Source organism: Neophocaena asiaeorientalis, unplaced genomic scaffold (assembly GCF_003031525.2).
Source record: "Neophocaena asiaeorientalis asiaeorientalis breed wild unplaced genomic scaffold, Neophocaena_asiaeorientalis_V1.1 scaffold165, whole genome shotgun sequence".
In the NCBI taxonomy this organism is placed as follows: domain Eukaryota; kingdom Metazoa; phylum Chordata; class Mammalia; order Artiodactyla; family Phocoenidae; genus Neophocaena; species Neophocaena asiaeorientalis.
This window is the reverse complement of record NW_020173918.1, coordinates 2190005-2217848: the sequence shown is the minus strand read 5'-3', so window position 1 is coordinate 2217848 and position 27844 is coordinate 2190005. Positions and strand designations below refer to the sequence as shown.

Here is a 27844-nt window from a genome sequence, read left to right as displayed (position 1 = left end):
GTTCAGCATTGCCAGGTTGTGCAAGACAATGCAGGTGGCCACATCTTTGTCTTTAGTAAAGTATCTCCCAAGCAATCTTTGCAATTAAAATCAGGGCAATTTCCCTAGGTACAAAAGGCCTAGTTTTTTCAATTGAAGTATACTTGATTTACAATGTTGTGTTAGTTTCACATTTAAAAGGCCTATTTTTGAAATGTTCTGGCCACACCAGGGAATTAGAATGCCCAGTGCCAAGATCTGAAGAGACACCTCACCAAAGAAGATATATTGATAGCAAATAAACACATGGAAAGATGCTCAACCTCATTAGAAAAATGCAAATTAAAACCATGATGAGATATTACTACACATCCTTTAGAATGTCTAAAACTAAAAAGACTGACCACATCAAATTGTTGAGTATGTAGAGGATCTGGAACTCTCTCATACACTGTTAGTGAGAGTGTAAAATGGTACAACCACTTTGGAAAACAATTCATCATTTTCTCAAAAAGTTAAACATATACTTACCATATGGTATTTATCCACTCATAGGTACCACTCGTACGTATTTATCTAAGAGAAATGAAAGCACATGTCTAAACAAAGACCTGTACATGAATGTTCAGAGCATCTTTATTTGTAATGGCCATGGCATTACAATACAATTTTCATCAATGGCAAACAATACAATTTTCATCAAAAGATGAATGGATAAACAAATTGTGGTATAACCATGCAATGAAATATTACTCAGCAATAAAAAGGAATGAAGTATTAATGTACACAACATAGATGAATTTCAAAATAATTATGCTGAGTGAAATAAGCCAGGAAAAAAGTGAGGACATACTATATGATTCCATTTCTATCAAATTGCTAGAAAATGCAAGCTAATCTTTTGTTTCCAGGGGTAGAAGAGCAGGAGGAATGGGCAGGAGCTGGGAAATGCTTCCGAGAAGTATTACAAAAGGACAGGATGAAACTTACAGGGGTAATGTATAAGTTACTATTCTGATTGCATTGATTGTCTCATGGGTATACATCCTTCAAAACTTATGGAATTGTACACTTTAAATAAGCATAGTTCATTGTCAGTTATACCTCAATGAAGCTGTTTAACAAAAACAATGAATAAAAATAGAGAGGAGACATCCAAAGGCCACACTCTGAACTTGACCTGCACCCAAGTAGGATAATTATAACATGAAAAGAAAATAGAATTACATTGAAATGGAATCGTTTTAAAACCATGATTCCATAATAACTCTCTAAAACGAAGGTATTAATGTAAGAAATGCTCATATCATAGTTATAACACAAAGAAGGATAGCATTATTAGGGATATTTTAAAAGTCAAATTTCAATATGTAGAGGGGAATAGACAGAAGTTTGCCCCATTTTTTAAAGGACATATGTCTTCCTACAAGTTTCGTTTATACAAAGGATTGTTGGATTTGGGTCCTGAAAGTAGGGCAAGCAGTTGAGGGAAAGTGGGGTCAGGAATAGGAAAGACCAATCAACCCTGGTGACCCCACACTCTCACAAAGTGAGAAAGAGAAGCAACATTGCTGGCCGTGTGCCACCAGAGAGGGTCTAACTTTATATCCTAAGGGGGCAGCCTATGGCACGTGCAGTAATGAAACTTTTACTGCACTAATGAAACTTTTAATTTTTATAAATGCTAAGAAGCCATGCCTTAGTTTGCAACACTGGTTTTAGACCGAGTCTAGTTAAGTGCCAGTGTTTAAATGTTTAAGAGGATATTATTTATTGAACCAACAACTTTGATTTATTAGTGGCATAAATAGTTACATGTTTTGAAACTTTTCCTTTAAGAGGTTTAACATTAATAAATTGAGCACTAAACACAGCACAAATATTGTAATTCTACACACAGTACCATACAAGAATCCCCTTGGGTATTAAAGATCTTAATACTGTATGTAGGAAAGACGTTTTACTTCTCTTATAAGCAGAAAGGTCAAGATCTCTGTGTTAGTTTTTTCTATAACACTGTAGACCTATCATCAACTTGTGGCCAAAAATGATCAGGGTTAGAATTGTATCATCCTGTATATATACACAATGGCATATTATTCAGCTATGAGAAAAAATGATATCCTGCCTTTTGCAACAGCATGGATGGATACTGAGCACATTATGCTGAATCAGATAAGCCAGACAGAGACAGACAAATACAGCATGATATCACTTATACATGGAATCTTTAAAATCAAACATGTAAAAAAGCCACAGAGAGTAAAACAGTGGTTACCGGGGGATGGAGGGTAGGGAGTAACATTGATGGTATTTAAGGGTACAAATTTGTACCAAGTACTAAAATAGCCATAGAGATTTAATGTACAGTTTATTGAACATAGGTAATAATATTGCACTAAGTATATAATGTGATAAATATCATCACAACGGCAACCATTTTACAATATATAAATGTATCAAAGTAACACGGGATGTACACCTTAAATTTACACATTACATGTCAAATTTATCCAATTAAAACTTGTATCATCTCATTATACAAATTTGGTCTCCAATTATTGATGACACACGTTAGCGACACTCACAGTGGGTCAGACAGGGAAGCAGTGTGGGAGTCATCAGGGGTACCAGAAGCCAGGTTCTCAGGTGCAGTAGAGGAGGCCAGAAGGAGACAGCTCCGCGGTGACCCACATCTGTAGTAGCTCCAACAACGATGGCAATAAACCACATAGCAACCACTTGCTGAGCGCCAGGCACGTGCAGCCTATTGAATCCTTACAGTCCTTGATGAAGGTGCTGCTGCCGCGCTGTTGTTGTCATTGTTCTTGTTAACAGCAGATGGGAAACTAAAACACACAAATTTGCTCCTGGTAACACTCAGCACGTTAGGTAAATCACAAGCCTGGATTTGAACTTAGAAATGCCTAGCTCCAAATCCAGCACTCTTAAATCGGCACACAGTGAGTACTCCAGATCCTACATAATAAACAGGTCCACGCCTTAGACGCAGTACACCTGTTGTATTGAGCCAGGACTAGGTAATGATCCTGCTTATACCCCATGCAGATGGAACGGCCCAGCTTCTGTTTGCCTGTTGCCCACTTTTTAAATGTTTCCAAGAAGTCTCATTTCTCGTGGCTGACACCTTGGATAACATATCACCCTGTAGGTGAAAAACAGTCATCAGGAGAGAAGAATGCAATGGCCACCATGACAGAATTGAGTCCCACGGCAGGGAAGTACTCCCAAGATGTACAAGGGGATGAGAAGCTCAGTCCTGGGAAAGGTAAACTCAACCTTGACTATGTGGTTTTAGGATTTTATGGTGGATTTTTACAATATCGTAATACAAAGAAATGAATTCATGTCTTTTAAGGTGTTTAATTGTTTTTTAAAAATCAAGTACTATTAATGTACATTTCTAAAAAAGTATTTTATTTTTGATGATTACCTCCTAATCTTAGTCCATGTGCACTTGCGTTCTTGATAAATGCTACCAAATCGTCTACACATAGTATTGTGTATTCTGCTTGTTATTGCATGTAATATTGTAAGCATAATTGTATTGCTTAAGTAAAGTATAAAAAATTATTTACAGAAACCTCAAAAAATCAAGATATGAAAAAAGATGTTACTAAGCTTAATGTAACCACCGTAATTTGTTTTTATTGCCTTCGTGTACATGTATATTTTATATAGTTCTGTGCTGTATATATTATGTTGTATGTTTTGGACCACACATACTTTTCAGTTTGCTTTACAATACAATCATTATTCTTAAAGGATACATATTATTATTCCAATATATCCAATAGATAAAGTATTATTTACCTGAAAAATCCCTGTGGTTGGATATTTAAGTTGTGGGGTTTTGGGTGGTTTTGCTTACCTATCATACAGATAGATTAATTGATAGATATAGTTATATAGATATAACATATTGTATATGTTAGATATAACATATCTATCTATATATCTCATGATATCCTGTAACATAACACTTGTCTACAGTTGGAATTATTACTTCCTCAGGGCTTTTTCCTAAGAAAAATAAAAATTTTAAGCAATGGTTATAAATACTTCATTTCCATTGGCCACTAAAGAGACCTTAGTTTTTAATCTGAAAAATAGTGTGGCCACATAGAGAATTTTGAGCAGAAAATGGCGTGATCAAATTTATGGTATGACTAGAGCACTCCAAATGCTGTAATGAGAGTAGACTGGAAGCAGGAAGTCAAGTTGAAGGCTATTGCAAAAATCTAGGCAAGAGATGTTGGTAGCTAGAACCACATGGAAGAGGCTTTAAACAAAAAGATAGCAGTGGCCCTGGTGAGAAGTGGTTGAATTCTACATACATTTTGAATGAAAGAAAGAAAGAAAGCAGTATGTTCTAGATAGACTGGATGTAGGCTGTGAAAGAAAGAAATCAAGGATAAATTGCAGTGTTTGCAAGGATGGAATTTCTATCACCTGAGTTGGGAAGGAATTTGGGTGGAGCAAGATTGGGAGGGGGAACTTAGGAGTTTAGTTTTGGATCTATTAAGTTTGATTTGTCGATTAGTTGATCAATTGATTTTTAGTAGAGCAAAAAATGATGCATCTTAAATCAATGATAACTTCAATTTGACAAAAGGCAGTATTATTGTATTATATACTGAGTTTTAAATTTTTAAGACATGAGATGTTGTACCAACATTATTTTTCATATATTTTAACTAGACACGGGAAACAAATAAGTTTTGAGGACACACGTGGTAGCCTGTAGGGAACACTTAATATGCAGCAAGCACCAGACTAAGCCTTTTAAATACAGCCTCTAGTGGATCTTTCAGCAATCTCATGAGGCAGGTGTTCACCCCACCCATTTGTGAGCCATTAGTCTCCTGGTTTGCTGATACTCGTTTTCTGTAGCCTTTGGCCTCTAGGATCCCAAAGCAAGCTGGGGAGATCAGAGGCCAAAGAACTGATAAATTATTAGTGGACTTGATTGACATAGGAAGTCATCACCCAGCTCCAAAAAAGAAAGGAAAACCTTTACAAAGACATTATTTTTTAGCTCCTCGCTCTAATTACAGTACACTTCCAAGTTTCTTCCAAATTCTTCCTTCCCCACTACATTCACTGCAAAGATTTGTGTTCTACTTAAGGAGAAGAGAGTATGGTCTTGAGGGAAAGGCTCTTTTGTAAACCTCAAGGCACCTCTCTTCTTGAAGCTTTGAAGACTTCTTGGTGATGCGTGGTGTTGTTGTCCTCTCCTACACCATACACCCATACAAACCCCACAGATGACTGCACTCGGGTCGTGGCAAAGGTATTCTCATGGAATCATCTGGGACAAAATAAAAGCCACTGTACACAAGCAGTGCAGTGGTTACAAGCATAGACACTTGAGCTATACGATTAGCTGACCGCTCTGCACCTGTAAAGTTGGAATAGTGGTAGCTGCTTCACAGGGTTATTGTGAGGATTAAATGAGTTAATGCTCAGCCATCGTGTTACATAACCTATCAGAAACATCTGACACACCTACTCACTCCCTCCTCCCCGTAGCCCTTTTCCCCTTGGCTTCCAGGACACCACACTTTCCTGGTTTTCTTCCTACCCCACTGACCATTCCTTTTCAGTTTCCATTGACAGTTTCTTCCCATTTATCCAACCTCTAAGCATTGGAGAGCCCTAGAGTCAGTCCTTGGTTATCTTCCCTATTTATTCTCATTTCCTAAATACCATGGCTTCAAGTATCATCTTGAAGGTTATTAACTCCCAATGTTTTGCCTCAGCCTCTATTCTAAACTCTAGAGTTTTATATGCAACAATATTCTCAACATCTCTTGGGTGCTTAAAAGGCATCTTTGTCTTAACTGTCCAATAATAAGCTCTTTATCATCCCACTGCCCCCAAACCTGCTTTTTCTGCAGAACTCTCTTCCTCATTGAACAGCAACTCCATTCTTCCAGCTGTTTAGAACAAGAACCTCTCTAATGCCCTTCCCTCACCCATCTGTAAAATTGAAACCAAGATTCAGTTATTCCCCTACTGCAATCTATCTGGGATCTTATCACATCTTAGTTCCTCTACTGCTACCACCCTAGTTCACGGTTCTTCACTTCTTTTCTGGATTGTTGCAATAGTTTCTTCCTGGCAATAGCCGTCTTTCCTGGAAGTACAAAACCAGATTATTTTAATTTTGTGCTCATTTCTTTTTCTGTTATTTTTTCACCTTCACTGTATTTTTTCAGAGTTTGTCAGTGTCAATTTTTCTCTAATGAGAAAATCTTTCTAGAGGTTTAATTTCAAAATTTAAATGAAAGTTTGCCCTCACTGACTGAGACATATGAGAAGAATAATAAATCTATACCAAAGAACAACTCCTTCAATGTTTAAAATTTACATTATATATGTATATAATATAGTACATATAAATTATATAATTTAAATATGTATACTATACATATTTCATTTATACATATATATTTACTTTTAATATATATATTCTATATATCCATATCTATATATATTTAAATATGAGTAATTTCATCAACCATAGAATACAGTAACCTAGGAATGGGAGAGACAAAATTGCAGGAAGAACAGAACACCTCAGAGCAAGTCAGGGTCTATAAAGCTGTGGTATAAAACACCCTTTGACTCAACTCAGTCATTTTCTGCTTTTGTAATCTTTCTTTCCCAAAGCCGATAGAAGTGCCATTTAAATCATCAGGTGATACCTTTCTGTATTATAACTTGTGAAAAATAAATGATGGTTCAATAAAGAAAGCACTAATATAATGTCATAATATTTCCAGCTCCAAGCTTATGTTCCACTGGCTATGGAATAGCCTTCATCACACATCTCTGCAACTTCATAATAGTGGCACAAAATATTATCATGAACATCACCGTGGTAACCAGGGGCTGCCTGTTGACTCATTTGATGACCCAAATAATTCCCCAAAAAGTCTTCCTGCGGGGGTAAGCAATGCAAGATTTAAGTTGTGTTCTTGTTTTTGCTATTTGTTTGTTTGGGTATTTATTTTTTCTAGAGTTTATATGTTAAGAAGTTTTAATTGAGGAAATAGTGATTTGAAAGCAAGTGGAAGATCTAAAGAGGCTTCTTAAGTTATGCAACAGCCTTCCTGTAAATGGCTTGCCAAAGCAATCTCTGTTTCTTTAAGGCCCCTGTGTATGATTGGAGCCCTCAAATTCAGGGCATCATCTTTAGTTCTATCAACTGTGGCGTGATCCTGACACTGGCTCCCAGTGGATACCTGGCTGGAAGAGTAGGAACAGAGCGAATGGTTGGTGCTGCTCTGCTTGGATCCTCATTTCTCATTCTCTTCACCCCTCTGGCAGCTGACCTTGGCCTAGGTTTCCTCATTGCAACTCAAACACTTCAGGGCGTGAGCCTGGTACCCAGATATTTTATAAATATGCGCTGGATATGAATTTCTCTATGGGACCACATATCAAGAACTCTATTTTTATTTCAGGGGTTAGGATATGGGGGTCAGTTTGCACTCTGGGAAAGATGGAGTCCTCCAAATGAACGAAGCCGACTCTGCAGCATTGCTTTCTCAGGTAAAAACATATAACGGAAATGAGTCCGCTACAATCCAACATTCTTTCACTGAGTTCTTCAACTTTTTTTATTGAAAGGTTCTTTGCCTTCTGCTCAATGTCAATCAAGTATTTATAAACTAGGGGGATGGGTCTTTTGTGACATGACTTTTAGTTATTTTCCCCAAGTTGTCATTAGTCATTTGACTTTGCTTATAATGCCTTTTGCCATTTTTTAAAAATACATTTTTATGTAGTCAAATTGATCATTCTTTTCTTTTATGGTTTCTGGGTTTGAGTCATAGTTAGAAATGTTACAAAAGCATCCAACCTGGCTTTTAATGAATATGTATGGTTTCATTTTTTATATTTAAATTTTTGACATATTGGAGTTTATACTAGTGTTCAGTGTGAGGCATGAATCCAACTTAATTTTCTTTGGAATTGCTCTCAGTTGTCCTGAGAACTGCTTTCTGATAATGATCTGTCTGGACAGTGTACTTGGAATGAATATTCTGGAGGAAGAAAGCTTCAGTTACATTGAGTCAACATGAAAAATGGAAAGAGTAGGGCTAACAAACTGGAAATTGCCGAAGTATGGGTGCTGGGTAAGGAGAGAAGGGTAGGAGAGCCAGGGATTCTTCAAGTCCAGAAAACGAGTCACGCGCACACACATACACACCCTGCCTGACCTTATGCCTCTCTAGAGCCCTTCACAACCCTGGAGGATTAGTCTTTGTCATTTGAGCTCATATCCACTGTTAGGGGAATGCAGGCTCCAGTTTGGACTAAGGAAACTCACTTTGGTTATCACAGCTGACTAAGGGATATCCTCAAATATAAATAAGGATTGGCTGGGCTTCCCTGGTGGCACAGTGGTTGAGAGTCTACCTGCTGATGCAGGGGACACGGGTTCGTGCCCCGGTCCAGGAAGATCCCACATGCCGTGGAGCGGCTGGGCCCGTGAGCCATGGACGCTGAGGCTGGGCAGCCGGAGCCTGTGCTCCGCAATGGGAGAGGTCACAGCAGTGAGAGGCCCGTGTACCGCAAAAAAAAAAAAAAAGGATTGGCTTTCCCAAATCCTCAAACATTTGAAGGAAATCAAGAGCATGAAAGAGAGAAACCAAACTCAAAAACTGCAAGAACTGGGGCTTCCCTGGTGGCGCAGTGGTTGAGAGTCCGCCTGCCGATGCAGGGGACACGAGTTCGTGCCCCGGTCCGGGAAGATCTCACATGCTGCAGAGCGGTTAGGCCCGTGAGCCATGGCCGCTGAGCCTGTGCATAAAACTGCAAGAACTAACCCAAATGAAAAAGAAATTAATAAAGGAATTGAAAGAAGATTTTAAATAATTAACAAATAACATCAGAGAGATCCACGGGAATATGTGTAGATGATATTCATTTTAAAAGAACATACTGCTATAAAAAACAGTTGTTGCTGAGACTTCCCTGGTGGCACAGTGGTTAAGAATCCACCTGCCAATGCAGGGGACACGGGTCCAAGCCCTGGTCTGATTTTTTTTTTTAACTGTGAGATCAGGAAAGCCCTTTTAAGCAAAGGAGTAAATCTAGAAGTCATTACAGAGGAAACTTACAGATCTGACCCCATGAAAACTCACAACTGCTAGGTTACAAAAGACACCATAAACAAAGTTTAAATCGGGAGAATAGAATTGCAGCCAGCATGACAGACAGAGGGTTATTATTCACAACACATAAAGATTCTATAAATTGAGACAAAGTTAAGCAAGTGAAAGAAACAAAAAAAAAGATTATGAACAGTTCAAAAAAGAAAAATGAAAAAAATGTTCAACTTCACTATAAAAAGAAAAACTTATATACTGTTTTGCATTCATATTTGGAAAACTAGGAGCTTTGAGGATGTCCAATGTTGTCAAGAGATGATGAAAACAATCTTTGTTGGCAGTTTAATTTAGTATGGCCTTTTAGCAGGATACTTCAGCAGTTCTGTCAAAAAATGCACATTCTTTAGTTTAGCAAGTGTACCTCTGACATTTTACTGTACAGAAATAAATTATGTTTAAGTTCAGAAGTGAAAATTAAGTTTATGTTCATAAGTAACAACTAGGTAGCATCTGCAGTGACATGGAAATATTTACAAGCCCAATTGTTAAATAAAAAATAAATGTCACAGGACAATAGGTACATTATGGTCCTGCTTATTTAAAATTAATAATAACTCACATACATATATATAAAAGTTGACAAGTTGATGTTAATGTTCGTCTGGAAAATTTAAAAAAAACATAATGGTCTAGTTTTGAAGAAGTTGTAAAAGGGACATGTACCTCACTATATATGAGAATACTTGGTAAAGCCATGGAAATTAAAACAGTGCTATTAGCACATTAATAGACAAATCTATCTAACTTTCTGTCTACGTATTACATAAATGCATTTACCAAGAGATGCATGTATGTATAGATATATGCAGAGAGGAAAATGTATGCAATTATACATCATATAATAAATTGTAGCTGTTGGTTAACATTCGAGTGGGGATGGATTGGGGGGCATGTGAGGGGAACCTTGGTTCTTTGCAGTAATTTACTTTTACAATACCATATGTTATATGAATTGTGTAATTAAAAATTAAAATGGCATAAAAGGAAGCATGGTTGTCATCTGCAACGTTACTAGGGAACTGCCAGAAAAATGGGTCCTCAGGAGAACATATGAACTCAATCACAACTTTGAAGTTCATATATTCTACTATGCTTATCTCTTTATGGTGATACTGCTCTGTAACATGTCATCTGTCATTCTGTAGGCATCTATCAGGTGGCAGTCCAGAGCCCCACAGCTTATTCTTTCTTTGCAGGAATGATGCTGGGAAGCTGCATTGCCATCCTCCTGGGTGGCAACATCTGTCAAGACCTTGGGTGGCCTTTTGTCTTCTATATCTTTGGTAAGCTGCTGTCTCCCCACTCCTAGGTTTTCATATTCAGGGAGATTCTTCTGAGCGTCTATCTGTGTGTACTTTTCTGGAGGAAATGAATCAAGACAGAAAGATCCTAGTAAAAGAAAATGTCTTAATATAATAGTAGGGAAGAATTAACTTATACCATCAAAGGATTTGGAAGTCCTCCTGCCTATGACGCTGTTAACCTGCCATGATGCATTATTAACACCAAGTGATTGGGCAAAATCTGCTGCCCTAGCAGGCAGTAGGGGACAGACTTGCAGAGTGGTGGTTTGTGAGAGACAGAAGTATCAGAGTTGAGGAGATGGAGGTAAGAGCCCTGAGAAAGTAAGGCAGGTAGAGCTCACAGGAAAGAGTGCCTAACAGGAGACAACTGCACACAGAGAAAACCCTGGCTATCTGCAGAGTCCCCCTTGATACTCACCAGAGCACTGATTAGAATACCTGTGTGGAGACATCATCTGAGGCCGGTCGGGGGCGGGGGTGTGTGTGTGCCAGAAATCATTGGAAAAATTTAAAGAATAGTGTCCAGTACTTCTAGAGAATCAGGGATAGTGCCTGTTTCCACAAGACAGAATGAAAAACTGTATAATTCTTGGGCCATTGGGCGGAATCCCAATAAATGTCTTTCCTCAATAGTGAGAAATAATTAGCTCTAGAGGACACACTATTGTGGGTCCCTCTAACAAATGATGATGACCAGACCCAAAGGGTCAGTGTTTCCATGTAATTTAACTGTACCCCAAACAAAGCTCAAAAATACTTATAGGAATACAAAAATATTCAGCACCCAACAAGATATAATTCGTAATGTCTGGCTCAAGGCATAGGCTACCAGGTATGGACAAAGGCAGGAAAACACAATCCATAATAGGGAGAATAATCAATCAATCAAAACCAACCCAGAACCGACACAAATGCTAGAATTAGCACACAAGGATAGTTGCTATAACTATAACTTTATTTGTTCAAAATTTAAGTAGAGACATGCAAAATATATTTTTAAAGACCCTAAATCAAACTTCTAGAGATAAAAACTACAATATAAGGATTGAATTAATGACAGATGATACAACAGAAGAAAAGATTAATGAAATTAAAAGTAGCAATAGAAACCATCCAGAATGACCTACACAGAGAAAAAAGTAATAATAAAATGAGAACATAAGTAAGGTGTGTAGTACCCAAAGGAGAGGAGTGGGATGGGGGAGCAGAAAGAAACCTTTGAAGAAATGATGGCTGAAAGTTTTCCAAGTTTGTTGGAAACTAAACTCACAGATCCAAAAAAGTCAATGAATCTCAAGCACAGGAAATATGAAGAAACCTGTACCAAGTTATACCATAATAAAATGGCTCAAAACCAGTGATAAAGATGAAATCTTAAAAGCAGTCAAAGTTTAAAATTAGAGAAGAACAAAGATATGATGACTGCAGCTTTCCCATCAGAAGCAATAAAAGCAAGAAGGCAGTGGAACAACATCTTTCAAATACTGCAAGAAAAAAGAAAATAAATCTGTTAACATAGAATTCTAGAGACAAAAAAAACTTTTCAAAAACAAAGGCAAAATAAGGACATTTTTAGACATACAAAAGTTGAAAGAATCAGAAATTTAAATTAAAGAGAACTACCATTTTCAATAGCATCAAAAAATATGTAACAGTGCTAAATCTGACAAAAGATGTGAAACATGCACTGAAAACTAAATTATCATGAAAATAAAAAGATCCTAGAATAGCCAATTTTGGAAATTAATGACAAAGTTGTAAGACTAACACAGCCTGATGTCAAGGTATATTATAAAATTACAGCCATCAAGACATTGTGGTATTGGCATAGAGACAAACAGATCACTGAAACAGAATACAGTCATAAATAGACTTACACATTAATGATAAACTGATTTTTGACAAAGATGCAAAAACAATTCAATGGAGAAAGGATAGTCTTTTTAACAGGTGGTGCTCAAAAAAAAAAGAAAAGAATTTTGATCCATATCTTGCACTCTATACAAAAACTCAAAATGAATGTTGGATGTAATTGTAAGATCTGAAATTATCATTCTTTTAAAAGAAAACATATGAGAAAATCTTTGCTCTTTATTTAGGCAAAGATTTCTTAGCTATTACACCAAAGGTTTGATCCATAAAATAACAAGCTGATAGATTGGATTTCATCAAAATTTAAAACTTTTGCTCTTCAAAAGGCATTATTAGAATAATAAAGAGACAAGTTGAGACGGAGAGAAAATACTTGCAAAACACATATACAGTAAGGACTTTTATCCAGAGGGTGTAAATAATTCTCAAAACTCAATAACAAAACAAAAACCCAATTTAAAAATGGGCAAAGACACCTCACTAAAGAGGATAGGGAGAGGGAAAATAAGTATGTGAAAAGGTGGTCAACTCAGCATCCTTAGTCATTAGGGAAATGCAAATAAAAACAATGAGCTACCTCTGCACACCTATTAGAATGGCTAATTGTGACATAATAAGAAATATATAGATATGGTTTCTGCCACCAGTTCCTGGCACAGAGCTAAAACTCTTGTAATTTCGTGGTGAGTGGTCAGGATGATAGGAGCATCTAAGCAGAGTTCCTAAATCCCTTGGAATTTCTTGAGTTATAGGAAAATCTTTTGTCTAATGAGGTGACTCTTGGTATCCTCCTGGATAGCTTCAGGCTAGAGGCCACCAGAAAGACCAAGCGGTGATTAGAAGCTTGGAACTTTTAGCCCCACCCTCCATCCTCCCAGGAGGAGAGGGTGCTTCAGATTGTGTTAATAATCAATTATGCCGACATGATACAGCCTCCATAAAAATCCCTAAACTATGGGGTTCTAAGAGCCTCCAGGTTGGTGAGCACATCCACGTGCTGGGACGGTAGCATATCCCCAGCTCCACAGGGTCAGAAACTCCTGCACTCAGGACCGTTCCAGACTTCACCCTATGTATCTCTTCATCTGGGTGTTCCTCAGTATCCTTTATCATATTTTTGATAATAAACCAGTAAACATAAATGAATATTTCCCTGACTTTTGTGAGCTGTTCCAGCAAATTATCAGACTAAGAGGGAGTTGTGGGAACCTCTGAATTTGTAGTAAAGTTGAACAGAAGTGTGGGTAATTTGAGGACTCACTACTTGCAATTAGTATCTGAAGTAGGGGGGCAGCCTGTGTGACTGAGCCCTTACTCTGTAGGGTCTGTGCTAAGGCCAGATAGTGTCAGAACTGAGCTAAACTGTAGGATGCCAGGTTGGTGTCTGTAGAGAATTAGAGAATTTCTTAGTGTGAAAACCCCACACATTTGATGTCAGAAGGGTTGTGAGCAGAGAAATCGTTTTCCTTTATTAGTATTAAAAAGGTTGGGAAAAAAAAAAAAAGGTTGAGCTGTCAAGTGTAGTCCCATTCCTAGGGTCTGTGATTTTTGTGTACACAAATAATCAAGAAATATAAAGGAATGGGTTCTAGAAACCTGTGATATTCATGTGAATATTTTGAGAAATGGGAAGAAGATATTAAGAGCAAGAGCTTTTCCCAGGAACCACACCAGAAAATAACACAATGTAAAAAAATTCACACAGAAGTTTACCAATTTTACCTCTGCTGGCAGGAGGTGTTGGCTGTGTCTCCTGCCTTCTCTGGTTTGTTTTGATTTATGATGACCCTGTCACTCACCCATGGATAAACATCACAGAAAAAGAATACATCATATCCTCCTTGGCCCAACAGGTACACATTAAAACTCTGACCTTCTCCAGAGATCTTGTATCAGCATCTGGATTTATCAGGGTGACTAAGAACGTGTGAGCATGTCTCAGATCTTACTATTCTAATCAGTAAATTTGTTTTCAGGTCAGCTCTTCTAAGCAGCCTCTTCCCATCAAAGCTATGGTCAGATCTCTACCCCTCCGGTCCTTGTGTTTTTGCTCTTTCAGCCATCAATGGTTAATTAACATAATGGTTGTATACACACCAACTTACATCAGCTCTGTGTTCAATGTTGATATCAGAGATGTGAGTATATTTCCCTCCACCCATTTCTCCTGTTTGCATGACTCTCGAATTACTCTGCCTTCACAAATCATCCCATCTAGAAAAACTTATCTTTTATTACCAAGAGATAATGTAACAGTCATGTGAGTAGCTTTTCTGAGGGTATGATGGAAGAAGCTACTGATTTTCTTAGGAAAGTATGATTTCAGAGTTGTCGGTATGATTATTAGTGCTTTATCAATACAAGGTGTGATCTCACAGCCTTTATTATGATGGTTTACTCAAGATTTTCCCCTCAGAGTGGCTTCCTGTCTGCCCTTCCTTTTATTTGTGCCCGGGTCGTTGGCATCCTGGGAGGTTACCTGGCAGATTTCCTTCTGACCAAGAATTTTAGACTTGTTACAGTGAGGAAAATTGCCACAGTTCTAGCTAAGAATAGGACCAAAAGCTCTGATAATTCATAAGGCATACAACAGCCAAAGATGTATCTTGGTTAATTCATCTGTTCTTCGTTCCATAGGAAGTCTCTCTTCTTCAGCATCCCTTGTGGTCCTGCCATACGTTGCCTCCAGCTATATCACAGCAGTGAGCCTTCTGACGCTCTCCTGTGGACCAAGCTTGTTTAGTCAGCCAGGGATCTATATCAATGCCTTAGATATTGCTCCAAGGTAGGACTGTAATTTCCACTCTCATTTTCATATTTCCTGAAAAAGATTTAGCCTGCAGCCTTCCAGGAGCCCCAAACTTTGTGAAATTATAAATCATGGGTAAGGACCACTGATAGCCTGTGGCCATTTTTTCAAGTATGTGGGAGGAGGGTGTTGTTGATTTGTCTCAGTACCTTTCATTGAATATACACAGAGAGAGTCCTTTTTGACATAATTACTATATGATGGATTCATATGCTAAGCAGGGCTGAAGTGTCTATGGATCTAGCCTGGAACATTCCGGTCACCCACAGGCATTCCAGCTTTCTCATGGGAGCCTCGAGAGGGTTTGCACAGATATCTGCTATCCTGGCACCCACTGTCAGTGGATTTCTTCTCAGTCAGGTAAAGTTTTCTTGTTAAGGATTCTTAAAACACTCTGCTGAATCCATTCATAAAGGTAATAGCATAAAAAAATGTTTTCACATTTTGGATAATAAAATTAAATTGTGGGTAACTTTGTCATGAAGATCAACTTGGCAAAGAAAAATATAAAAGGATTTCCTTCATGACCTCAATCTTTACTTATTCTGAAACCAAAGCACTCACTAGTGATCCACTGGTAATATCCAGTATTTGAAATTACACAGCCACATAGATGTCCTGTGAGAAGATGATGAATCCACGCATCTATGCAACTTGCCATTACTTCTGCAACACTTTGAAATTTTCATTTGCATAACCATGCAAAAGCAAAGAGATAATAAAATCAAATATGTTTAAGTGCCTGATACATGCAGGTATTATTACAGGTATTTCATATGCAGTGATCTCATTTAATTATTGATTCTCCCACCAATTATAAAAATGAAACATTATTGTCCTCATTTCCTGATGATTAAAATCTGATAGAATATGTCTTTCCACTAAGAGGGTGTAGAACTGGAATTCTCCTAACTTAGACCTGTCTAGCTCCAAAGCCCACAATCTTCTTCTTGCAAGATTCTTCTTGCACTGCAAGAAGAAATATTATTAGCATATATAGTCATGATTCACACAAAAGAGAAAATGTATGGCACTTTGATAAATAGGGACAAATACAATTCTGGAGGTTAATTGCAACGGTCCTTAAGTCCATTTTATGAAGAACGTTCTGAATCCATTTTGAAATTCTTTCCATCAAACTATTAAGCTGTGTTCAGGAAATGAATTTCTATGTGAACACCCACTGGTGAATATTGTCTTCTAAACTATTAATGAGTTTCATAGAAAAAGGGATGAAAGGGGTAATATTTACTTGAAGTTTTGTCTCCTCAGGACCCTGAATTTGGGTGGAGGAATGTCTTCTCCTTGTCATTTGCCATTAACACATTAGGACTGATCCTCTACCTTCTATTTGGAAAAGCAGATGTCCAAGACTGGGCTAAAGAGAGGAAACTCACTCGTTTATGAAGGTAAAGAAAAATTATTTCATCTATGGTTATAACCAGAGAAGCACTATTTAATTTTTTTAATTTTTATTTTATATTGGAGAATAGCTGATTTACCATTTTTTTAATTTTTATTTTATGTTGGAGTATTAAATTTTTAATTCTATGCCATTTTTCCTTCTTAGTTACCCCACCTTGGATGGAAAATCATTAGGCACCTTATTTCATAAACGAGAAGCCTTCAGTGATGAAAATACCAACAGAAAAAGTTTTCTTTGCTGTAGCTCTTTTCAAATCTGAGATCAGTTCTTTATTTTACTCAGATTTCATTTTGAGAAAAATATAAGATGAATGAAAATTCAAATAAAATGATAGCCAAGAACATGCCATCTTCATAGAGTTAACAATGAATCCAGAGGAGCTGCTCTATGGGAGCCAGCAGGCTAGATTCACAGTTTTTGAATCTCTAAACAGGAAACTATGTTTTGAAACTCTTAATCGAGGGCAGTAACCTCCCTAGGGCAATGATTCCTCCTACTTGTGAAAATGAATATTAATTTATATATTTGTTGGGCTGGATATTGTCCATGTGTTTCTCCCTTTGTGTGCTCCACTCTCCTGCATCCTGCTCGGGCCCCAGGAGGCTGACCTGAGTGGTTTGCATCCCACACTTTCTTGTCCACTGCCTCCTGCTGGATTTTCAGTGGAGGCAGGAGAGTGAGGATAGGGAGTATTTATCTCTAAAGTTCCTCCTCGTGGGGACTGCAGGTGGCTGATCCTTCCTGTATAGTTCACAGCTCCTAGCAGACAGCCCTCTCCACATAGTCTGGTAATTTCTCTCTTCCCATGTCCCATCAAACCTTTTTTGGCCTTTATGTTGCAAGTTCTGGGATTCTCAAGAATTATCTTGTGGTTTCCTTCCCACCTTCCCAATCCTGTGTAAATTGTCTCATTTAACACTGTCTTCAAATTACCCAGTGTGAGTCTCTTATGTTTCTCCTTCTAGGATCCAACTAATTTCAGTAGTTAAGTCATATATAAAGCTCAAAACATGAAATGGTTCAGTATTTCTTTAAATTATAATTTGTAGGTGTCAGTAGAAAGCAACCTACTTTCCCTGTTTTATAAAGAGGGGCCAAAACTATGTTCTAGGTTGCTCCCCATGGTGATCTCTACTGTGTTGAATAGAGATTACAGCCATCAAGTTATTTTGTATAGAAGTGATGTGATGGACGCTAGTTCTGAGTGTAAAATTAGGGCAAGGATATAGAAGGTCAAATTTGAATAAGCAACAACAATTACTGAGATTTTGCATAGTCTAGAATCTAGGCCCTTGGAACACTAGAGTAAATTAGACACAGTCACTATTGTCCATTCAGATGTGGAAGACACACATAATAATACATGGCAAGTGCATTGCCTTAGGTACAATAGCAGGGGGACATGCAGGTCATTACAGGAGACCAGATGAGGGGTTCCAATCCTAAGCTGAAGAGCACAGGGGAGATCTCCTTCTGCAAGTAATTCCTGAGCTAAATGTTAAAAGAGGAGTGTTATGGTAGAATTTTCCACATTGGAGCCCAACTTGTACAAAAGCATGAAAAAAAATAAACATTTCTGAAGGGAATCACTTGCCTACATGGTCAGTTAGGGAAGGGCAGAAGATTAAGTTAGGGAGGTGGGTGTGACCAGAACATGGAGGTCTTGTTCGCCATGTCAGGGAGCTACAAGCAATAGTGACATGGGCAGATTTTCTCTCTAGATAGGACACTCTGGCCCAATTCCAGAATCAGGAAGACTAGTTAGTGGTCCACACAGCAGCGGTGAGGACTGGACTAGGGTTGGAAGAGCTGGGATGGAAAGAAGAGAGATATGAGTAACATTTAGGAGGCAGAAGTGAAAGATCACGGCATTTGGTTAGATAGATGCAGGAGAAGAGAGGAGTTAGGAGTCCTGGGCCTCTAACCTGAGATACTGAATAGAGAGTGGTCTGAATAACTAAGCCAGAGAATGCAGGAAGAGTCCTTTTCAGAGGGAAGATAATGAGTTGACTTTGGACATGTGTTAGCAGTAATACTGGGATAAATGAGTGGGTGTGTGTATTAGTTTCATGGGCTGCCATAACAAAATACCACGAGCTTGTGGCTTAAGCAATAGTAATTTATTGTCTCACAATTCGAGAAGTCCAAAATCAAAATGCCAGCAGAGTTGGTTCCTTCTGAGGTTTGTGAGGGAGAATCTGTCCTATGCCTCTCTTCTGGTAGCCTCAGGCATTCTTTGGCTTATAGGTAGCTTTCTCTCTGTGTCTTTGTCTCATCTTCCCTCTCTACATATGTCTCTGTGTCAGAATTTCCCTGTTTTATAAAGACACAAGTCATATTTGATTAGGGCCCACCTTAATGACTCCATCTTAACTTGATCATCTGCAAAGACCGTATTTCCAAGTGAGGTGACATTTGGTACTGTGGGTTAGGACTTCCGCATCTTTTTGGGAGACACAGTTCAATGCATAACAGCAAGCCCAAAAAAAGCCAGATCATAAATCTGAAACTTGTAAAAAGACCTGGGATGGAGACAAAGATATAAAAGTACAGACGTTCAGTACTAAAGACATGAATATTTAATGCTCAGAAGGAGCCTGTGAATGAAAAAATACCAAGCCAAAGACAGAATGCCAACATTCAAGGAGTGGGCAGAATAAGAAATGCCCACACATAACAGAGCCAAAAGGGTCAGGCTTGTACATGTGAGAAACAATGGGAGGACACAACTCTTACAGAAACGCATGAACATGGCCTTTAAGAAAGATGACAGATCAGCAATAAGTACACGGCAATTCAATTAGATGAGGTCAGGAAAGGAACATGGTCAACCTGTGATTAGAAGTTCACTGGTGGCTTTTTCATGACACATTTAGCAGAGATATGGGTGTGCAGGTCACTTTGCAGTTTGTTGGTGAGTGAATGAGAATGAGAGAGTAGAGAAAGCAAGAAAAATATTTTCAGGAAGGGATGGGAATATAGCCAGAGGAGAATAGAGGGAAAGGAAGAGTGACCTAAGTGGGAAAAGGACTGGCCCAGGGGATGCTTTGGGGAAGAAACAGTGGAGAGGGAGTGAAGATATGGAAGGACAGGGTGAAGAGATGGAGCAAGGTCTTTGAAGACACAATAAGGATTCAGGTACAGGTTTGCCTTGAACATATAGAAAGAAAATATGAAATCAAAAACATGAATTTTCTCTTTAAGAAAGGGAGTCCAGGAAACCAGCAACAAACGAAAAAGCAACCTACTTAATGGGAGAGAATATTTGAAAATCATATATTTGATAAGGGGTTAATATTGAAAATACATAAAGAACTCATACAACTCAATAACAAAAAAAGCCAATCTGATTTAAAAATGAACAGAAGAACTGAGTAGACATTTTCCAAGAGAAGACATACAAGCGGCCAACAAGTACATGAAAAGGTGCTCAACACCATCATCAGCGAAATGCAAAATCCAAACCACGAGATATCATTTCATACCTATTAGAATGGCCATTATCAAAAAGACAAGAGATAACAAGTGTTTAGAAGGATATGGAGAAAAGGGACTCTTACAATGTTGATGAGAAGGTAGATTGGTGCAGTCACTATGGAAAACAGTATGGTGGGTCCTCAAAAAATTAAAAATAGAACTACCTCATGATCCAGCAATCCCAGTTCTGAGAATACATCTGAAGGAAATGAAAACAGTATCTCAAAGAGATATCTACACTCCTATGTTCACTGCAGCATTATTCACAATAGCCAAGATATGGAAGCAACCCATCAATGGTAAATGAATAAAGAAGATAGATATACACACACACACACACACACATATACATATATTTCAGCCATGAGAATGAAAGACGTTCTGCACATGGATGGACTTTGAAGGCATTATGCAAAGTGAAATAAGTCAGATAAAGACAAATACATATTATATGGGAAATCTGAGAAAGCCAAACTCATAGAAACAGAGATTAGAATGGGGGTTACTAGGGGGTGGAGGATAGGGGGGAAAGGGGAGATGTTTGCCAAAGAGTATGAACTTTCAGTTATAAGACAGATAATTTCTGGGGATCTAATGTACAGCATAGTGATTATAGTTAATAATACTGTCTTATACACTTGAATGTTGCTAAGAGGGCAACATTTTAAATCTTAAACTTTTAAATCTTAAAAGTTCTCAACACAAAAAAAGAAATGGTAATTATGTGACGTGATGGAGGTGTTAGCTAACACTGTCGTGGTAATCATTTTGCAATATAAGTGTTTCTAATCAACACAATGTGTACCTTAAACTTATACAATGTTAAATGTCAATTATATCTCAATAAAGCCGGGGCGGGGGGAGAAAAAGAGTCCATTTTTTTTCTCAGTAAAATGCCTGCTGACTATACATGTTGAACTAAATTAAGGAGTTCCAAAGTAGATACATTTTTGTTTGATGAACCCTCTTTGTTCCCTATGATATTGATGTCCCAAAAGAAAAAGAAAATCCAGTTGGTGCTAATGAAACCTCTAAGTTCTCCCTGTTGGGCAGTATAACCTGAAGGCTCCATATGCTTGCATCAGCTGCAAGATCTTGATTATTAAATATATTATTAAAACATTTACCTTGAAAATGAAAGATGACTTAAAATTGAATCAGTTGATTTTTTAAGAAAGATGACAGATCAGCAATAAGTACACGGCAATTCAATTAGATGAGGTCAGGAAAGGAACATGGTCAACCTGTGATTAGAAGTTCACTGGTGGCTTTTTCATGACACATTTAGCAGAGATATGGGTGTGCAGGTCACTTTGCAGTTTGTTGGTGAGTGAATGAGAATGAGAGAGTAGAGAAAGCAAGAAAAATATTTTCAGGAAGGGATGGGAATATAGCCAGAGGAGAATAGAGGGAAAGGAAGAGTGACCTAAGTGGGAAAAGGACTGGCCCAGGGGATGCTTTGGGGAAGAAACAGTGGAGAGGGAGTGAAGATATGGAAGGACAGGGTGAAGAGATGGAGCAAGGTCTTTGAAGACACAATAAGGATTCAGGTACAGGTTTGCCTTGAACATATAGAAAGAAAATATGAAATCAAAAACATGAATTTTCTCTTTAAGAAAGGGAGTCCAGGAAACCAGCAACAAACGAAAAAGCAACCTACTTAATGGGAGAGAATATTTGAAAATCATATATTTGATAAGGGGTTAATATTGAAAATACATAAAGAACTCATACAACTCAATAACAAAAAAAGCCAATCTGATTTAAAAATGAACAGAAGAACTGAGTAGACATTTTCCAAGAGAAGACATACAAGCGGCCAACAAGTACATGAAAAGGTGCTCAACACCATCATCAGCGAAATGCAAAATCCAAACCACGAGATATCATTTCATACCTATTAGAATGGCCATTATCAAAAAGACAAGAGATAACAAGTGTTTAGAAGGATATGGAGAAAAGGGACTCTTACAATGTTGATGAGAAGGTAGATTGGTGCAGTCACTATGGAAAACAGTATGGTGGGTCCTCAAAAAATTAAAAATAGAACTACCTCATGATCCAGCAATCCCAGTTCTGAGAATACATCTGAAGGAAATGAAAACAGTATCTCAAAGAGATATCTACACTCCTATGTTCACTGCAGCATTATTCACAATAGCCAAGATATGGAAGCAACCCATCAATGGTAAATGAATAAAGAAGATAGATATACACACACACACACACACACATATACATATATTTCAGCCATGAGAATGAAAGACGTTCTGCACATGGATGGACTTTGAAGGCATTATGCAAAGTGAAATAAGTCAGATAAAGACAAATACATATTATATGGGAAATCTGAGAAAGCCAAACTCATAGAAACAGAGATTAGAATGGGGGTTACTAGGGGGTGGAGGATAGGGGGGAAAGGGGAGATGTTTGCCAAAGAGTATGAACTTTCAGTTATAAGACAGATAATTTCTGGGGATCTAATGTACAGCATAGTGATTATAGTTAATAATACTGTCTTATACACTTGAATGTTGCTAAGAGGGCAACATTTTAAATCTTAAACTTTTAAATCTTAAAAGTTCTCAACACAAAAAAAGAAATGGTAATTATGTGACGTGATGGAGGTGTTAGCTAACACTGTCGTGGTAATCATTTTGCAATATAAGTGTTTCTAATCAACACAATGTGTACCTTAAACTTATACAATGTTAAATGTCAATTATATCTCAATAAAGCCGGGGCGGGGGGAGAAAAAGAGTCCATTTTTTTTCTCAGTAAAATGCCTGCTGACTATACATGTTGAACTAAATTAAGGAGTTCCAAAGTAGATACATTTTTGTTTGATGAACCCTCTTTGTTCCCTATGATATTGATGTCCCAAAAGAAAAAGAAAATCCAGTTGGTGCTAATGAAACCTCTAAGTTCTCCCTGTTGGGCAGTATAACCTGAAGGCTCCATATGCTTGCATCAGCTGCAAGATCTTGATTATTAAATATATTATTAAAACATTTACCTTGAAAATGAAAGATGACTTAAAATTGAATCAGTTGATTAAAATGATTCTATCTTTAGATGTATTATTTTTTTAAAAGTTACAGACTACACAGTGAAAGTTCCTAAAGTTTAGGATGGCTATTTTACTCCTCCTATTGCAATCAAGTTTTTAAGAGTGATTTCTGCTGTCTTTTCTGAAATCCAGAACACATACAAAAATGTTTTCCCCATCCCGTTGTTGTTTTGTTTTTTGACTCTAATCTTCCCTAAATAGAGGAGGCACACCTGTATTGTTTGACAATAAAGAAGAAGAGGTAAAAATGGGTGCAATGATGATGATTATGAGAGAGGGAAGACATTGGATGGGATTATGGTGCCGCTTTGCCTTTGTGAGTGAAAGGTTGATCTGTGCACATAGCAGTTCATTCATGCAAGTCCACGTGTCAGTGTCGTGGTGGGTTAGATGGGAGTCAATACGACAATATATTGGGTTATACAGGCCTGAATCACGGTACAACAAGGGTTGGTAACTCCATATGAGACGATACTGGGTATTAAAAGGTCCATGAGGGAGCTTACTGATGGGTTTGTAGGTCTAGATGACTATACATTGGGTGTTGTGTGATCTTGTGATTTATAATAAGAATTTTATATTTGGTCTTTGTCCCTAGCTTCGTAGCTCCTAAAAACCTCGGAATGTCCCAAGTGGAGAGGTGTCTTTTGTTATGTTAATGTGGTTACTTTTGGAATGTACCAAAAGATGGGGGCTGCTTGCCAAGGGAATCCAATCTGGATTAGGGGGTGGAATTTTCAGTCTCACTCCCGTGACCTTTGGGGAGGGGAGAGGGGCTGGAAGTTGAATCAATTGCCAATGGCCAATGTTTTAACCAATCATATTTACATAACGATGCCTCCATAAAAGCTCAAAGGAGTTGAGTTCAGAGAGCTTTCGGGTTGTTGAACCAGAGCATGTCCATGTGCTGGGCTCCCAACCCCATAGGGAAGAAGGTCTTGTGTTTGGGACCCTTTTGGACCTCACCGTATGTATCTCTTCATCTGCCTGTTCCTTTGTAGCCATTAATGTCCTTTGTAATAAACCAATAATCCAGTAGATAATTGGCTTCCTGAGTTCTATGAGCAACTCCAGCAAATTAATTGAACCAGAGGAGGGGATCGTAGGAACCTCTGATTTACAGCCAATATGTCAGAAGCACAGGTAACAACCTAGGTTTATGAGGAGCATCTGAAGTGGGGGCAGCCTTGTGGGTTTCAGCCCTTAAGCTGTGGGATCTGATGCTACCTCCAAGTAGACAGTGTCAGAATTGAGTGAAATTGTAAGACGCCTGGTCAGTGTCCATTGAGAACTGGAGAACTGCTTAGCAGTGTGTGAAAAAAGCCCACGTTGTACCTTGTGCATATGACAGCGTGCAACGGGAAGTAAGCCCACTGGGAAGCATATCATGTGTTGATTTATTTATTTGTCAACACATCGGGTGTTGGTTGCATATGACAGCACATTATTCGACAGGACATTATTTCAGCACAGCCATTGTAGAATTTGTGATTTCATGAGAACTGTTCATCCTCTTCCTTGGCTCTAGATGAACCCACAGGTGTGAGGACAGTAGTGCAAATGGGTGTGTGTGTGCTGATCTCCAGTACAGCCCAGTATCTGCAGCAGCCTCTCGGAGTCAGAGTTTTTCAAGAAAAGGGAATTGATTTTTCTTGAGTAATAACAGTAGTGGACATTTTCTAAAAGTTGCAGAATGGTTAAGTTGCTTGTCCAGGGTCACAGCAGTGAGTAGCAGAACTGAGATTCAATCTCAGGCAGTCTGACTGAAGAGTGTGTGCCTGAAACTTCTACGCTAAACTGCCCCTTAAAAGTATATTTTGGGCTTCCCTGGTGGCGCAGTGGTTGAGAGTCCACCTGCTGATGCAGGGGAAGCGGGTTCGTGCCCCGGTCCGGGAAGATCCCACATGCCGCGGAGCGGCTGGGCCTGTGTGTCCGGAGCCTGTGCTCCGCAGCGGGAGAGGCCACAGCGGTGAGAGGCCCGCGTACCGCACACACACACAAAAAAGTACATTTTACTTGGATCAGGAATAGCTACTAGCTATCAAAAAATTATAAAAGTTAATATAAACTATTTTATTAAATCTTCACAACCTTATGGATTAAGAAATTATTTCCATTTCCTCACAGGGAAGAGACTGAAGGGCCGGAAGGTTAAATGTCTTCCTCAAATGCTATTTGCGTTAGGGGCAAGAATTTTACAGTGGCCAAAATTCCACTGTATAGATTGATATAAATGTTAATCAAGACTGATATTTCTGTTGTTCTTCAAATACATTGTTGAGGTTGCACTGAGCACTTCATCATTTTATCCTGCTGGGTTGCTATCAAAGACCGTTTACCATGAGCTATAAGTTTCATCTGCTGGTCCCCATTAGCTCAAGTCTCACCCCAGAACTAAGTGCCCATCAACCTGCTGGTCCTTCTGCACACACATTCCATTAGTTGCTATTTCACCACCAGAGTAAACTCTGAATCAGAAAGCAGGAAGGCCGCCTAAGGGTAGGTCAGCCATCGAGGTCTGACTCAACCTCACGGAGGAGGTCTCTTTCAGACACCAGATCTTAGAATTGTTCCAATCAAGGGCAAGAGAGTCTTACCCTTCTGCTCTTCGTATGTGCTCACCTTTATCATTTCTGAATTCTTCAGTTTGGGTCATTTGGGCAGAAGTGACCAGTGTCCTCCATAAAGGCTTCAGCCATCTGGCCTCCCCATTTGAGCACAGATATGACCAGAGACGTGCTGACTGAGGATGGACTTTTGTTTGTATTCTGTATCCTTGCCTTCAGCCTATATACTCTGATCTCCCTTCTCATCACTCTGTGTGCAAACAATTCATTGCCAGACATACACACAGCCTCTAGTACAACATCTTTCTTATAGTAGTTTTAACGTGAATTTTTTTTAACGTGAATTTTTAAGTAGGCATAATTTACATGATACAGGAGCGAGCTTTTAAGTGTAAAACTACTGAGCTACTTTATTAAGATCAGAAGTTTACAGGTGATATTCAAAAAATAATGACATGTATTGTGAAACTTTTGTTTTCCCAGGCAACACCAATCTGGGGCAGAAGTGGGGGGAAATGATTCACACTTACAGGGGAAAGATTGCACTGATCTGACTCCAGCCACAACCTGCTCCTACCAAGACTTCACCCTCCAATAAAGCTCAAATCTTTCTGAGAATCCCAATGAGGGACTTATTATCATGAGTTTTGTATTATCATTGCTATGTCAATATTTGGTGTCAAACCAACAAGAAATTTAAAACCATTTCCAATATGTTCATTTGATTCACTCCTTTTCATTATCTGTAAATTCCATTACACATGAGTAGTCATCGTGGATGACATAAGTATCCCAGGAAGCTGTTCCTATACCAGATTAGCCGGCAGTAATTTAACTGTATCCATTTTTGACCCAAACCACATAAATGTAGCCTAATTTTTAGCCCAAATTAAGTATATTCCCACTTAAGCTTTGCCTTAGCAATATTAAACCATTCCCTCCATTACTTCATCACCCATCACTAGGGGGAGTCCAACAGAATGGTGATGGATAGTGGCCTTACACGATTGTGGTTAAAACTGGTTAAAATTTTCAAACACCTAAGACTATGTGAACACATTTCTAGTGCCCTGTCCCCCTCCACCGGAAGCTTGGAAACAGCCCATGCAAATGACAGGTTCTTAATCTTGTCACTGAGAGTACTATATGGATATGACTGACTGCTGAAGGTCCTGACATGGCTGTACCATGCTTCTTTGAGTCTTCAAAGTAAGCACATAATAAATATCCAGTGAACTGAACTGAAGCACCAGTGTATGGTCAGGCCACTCCGGATGGCTGTTCTCTTGCTCTCTGTACATCTCCTGCTCGACCTACACCTGCTTCACCTACGCCCTACTCACAGGAACGTGCTTTCCCCCTGCCCCTTAGGCCAGAATGGCTTCACCTGCTAGTTTATAAAAGGGAAACAGCTGTCCTCAAGATGGTCATTACCCTGAGGGGCTGTGAGGGACGTGCCCCAGCTGCTGGTTTCCCTGGTAACTGATGAGCCAACCTGACGTCATTCCCCCTATAAATGGTAGCCTCTCCACGCCCGCCCCCTCCATGGCGAAGGCTGCTGCCATGTCCTGCAGACTGGCTGCCGCACACAGTGGGGTGCTGCTCCGGGACCTGGTTTCAGACATGTAAGATCCCCTGTCCAATAAGCCATTGACGTCTCTGTCGCTGTCTCCAAGCTATTTCTTCGGTCTTGAGGCTGGGCAACTACAAGGCTTGCAGGCCTGCGGGGTGCAGACTGATGGGTCAGCCAGAAAGCCGGGGAAACTCCTGTGAGCGCCACGATGTTGGGAAAAAAGGACAAGGAATGGAAAGTTGTGGGGAAAGACGTGGCTGTCCATTTGCATGTGGGGGCCTGTAGCAGCTGTCTGCCATGAGAGGTATCTTGCTTTTTCCATTATACTGATGATATCCTGTTAACCTCGGAGTCCCTTTCTAGTTTAAAAGTAGCAGCCCTGTACTAGTGACTCATCTGATTGCACAGAGATGGCTGGCAAATAAGCCACTGTTTGGGGTCTAGAAGAGCTGTGTGTGAACTCTAGGACCCCCATGGACATCAGTAGTGACCAAGGGATCCACTTTGTCAGCCATGAAGTTCAGGAATGGGCCGATAAGAATGACACACACCGGCATCTCC

General features: G+C 38.9%; 1 protein-coding gene across 1 annotated transcript in view; it reads left to right on the top strand.

Moving 5' to 3' along the window:
- SLC17A3 (solute carrier family 17 member 3) overlaps positions 1-26235 on the top strand; it is a 28015-nt gene extending 1780 nt beyond the window's left edge. Inside the window, 14 exon segments of the mRNA XM_024751989.1 lie at positions 891-973; positions 3152-3268; positions 6789-6887; positions 6890-6954; positions 7158-7391; positions 7473-7560; positions 10382-10468; positions 14096-14214; positions 14338-14499; positions 14778-14904; positions 14996-15146; positions 15440-15530; positions 16443-16579; positions 26194-26235. Coding sequence (XP_024607757.1) covers positions 910-973; positions 3152-3268; positions 6789-6887; positions 6890-6954; positions 7158-7391; positions 7473-7560; positions 10382-10468; positions 14096-14214; positions 14338-14499; positions 14778-14904; positions 14996-15146; positions 15440-15530; positions 16443-16577 — 1539 coding nt within the window. The 5' untranslated portion in view covers positions 891-909 and the 3' untranslated portion in view covers positions 16578-16579; positions 26194-26235.
- The last annotated feature ends 1609 nt before the right edge of the window (positions 26236-27844 follow it).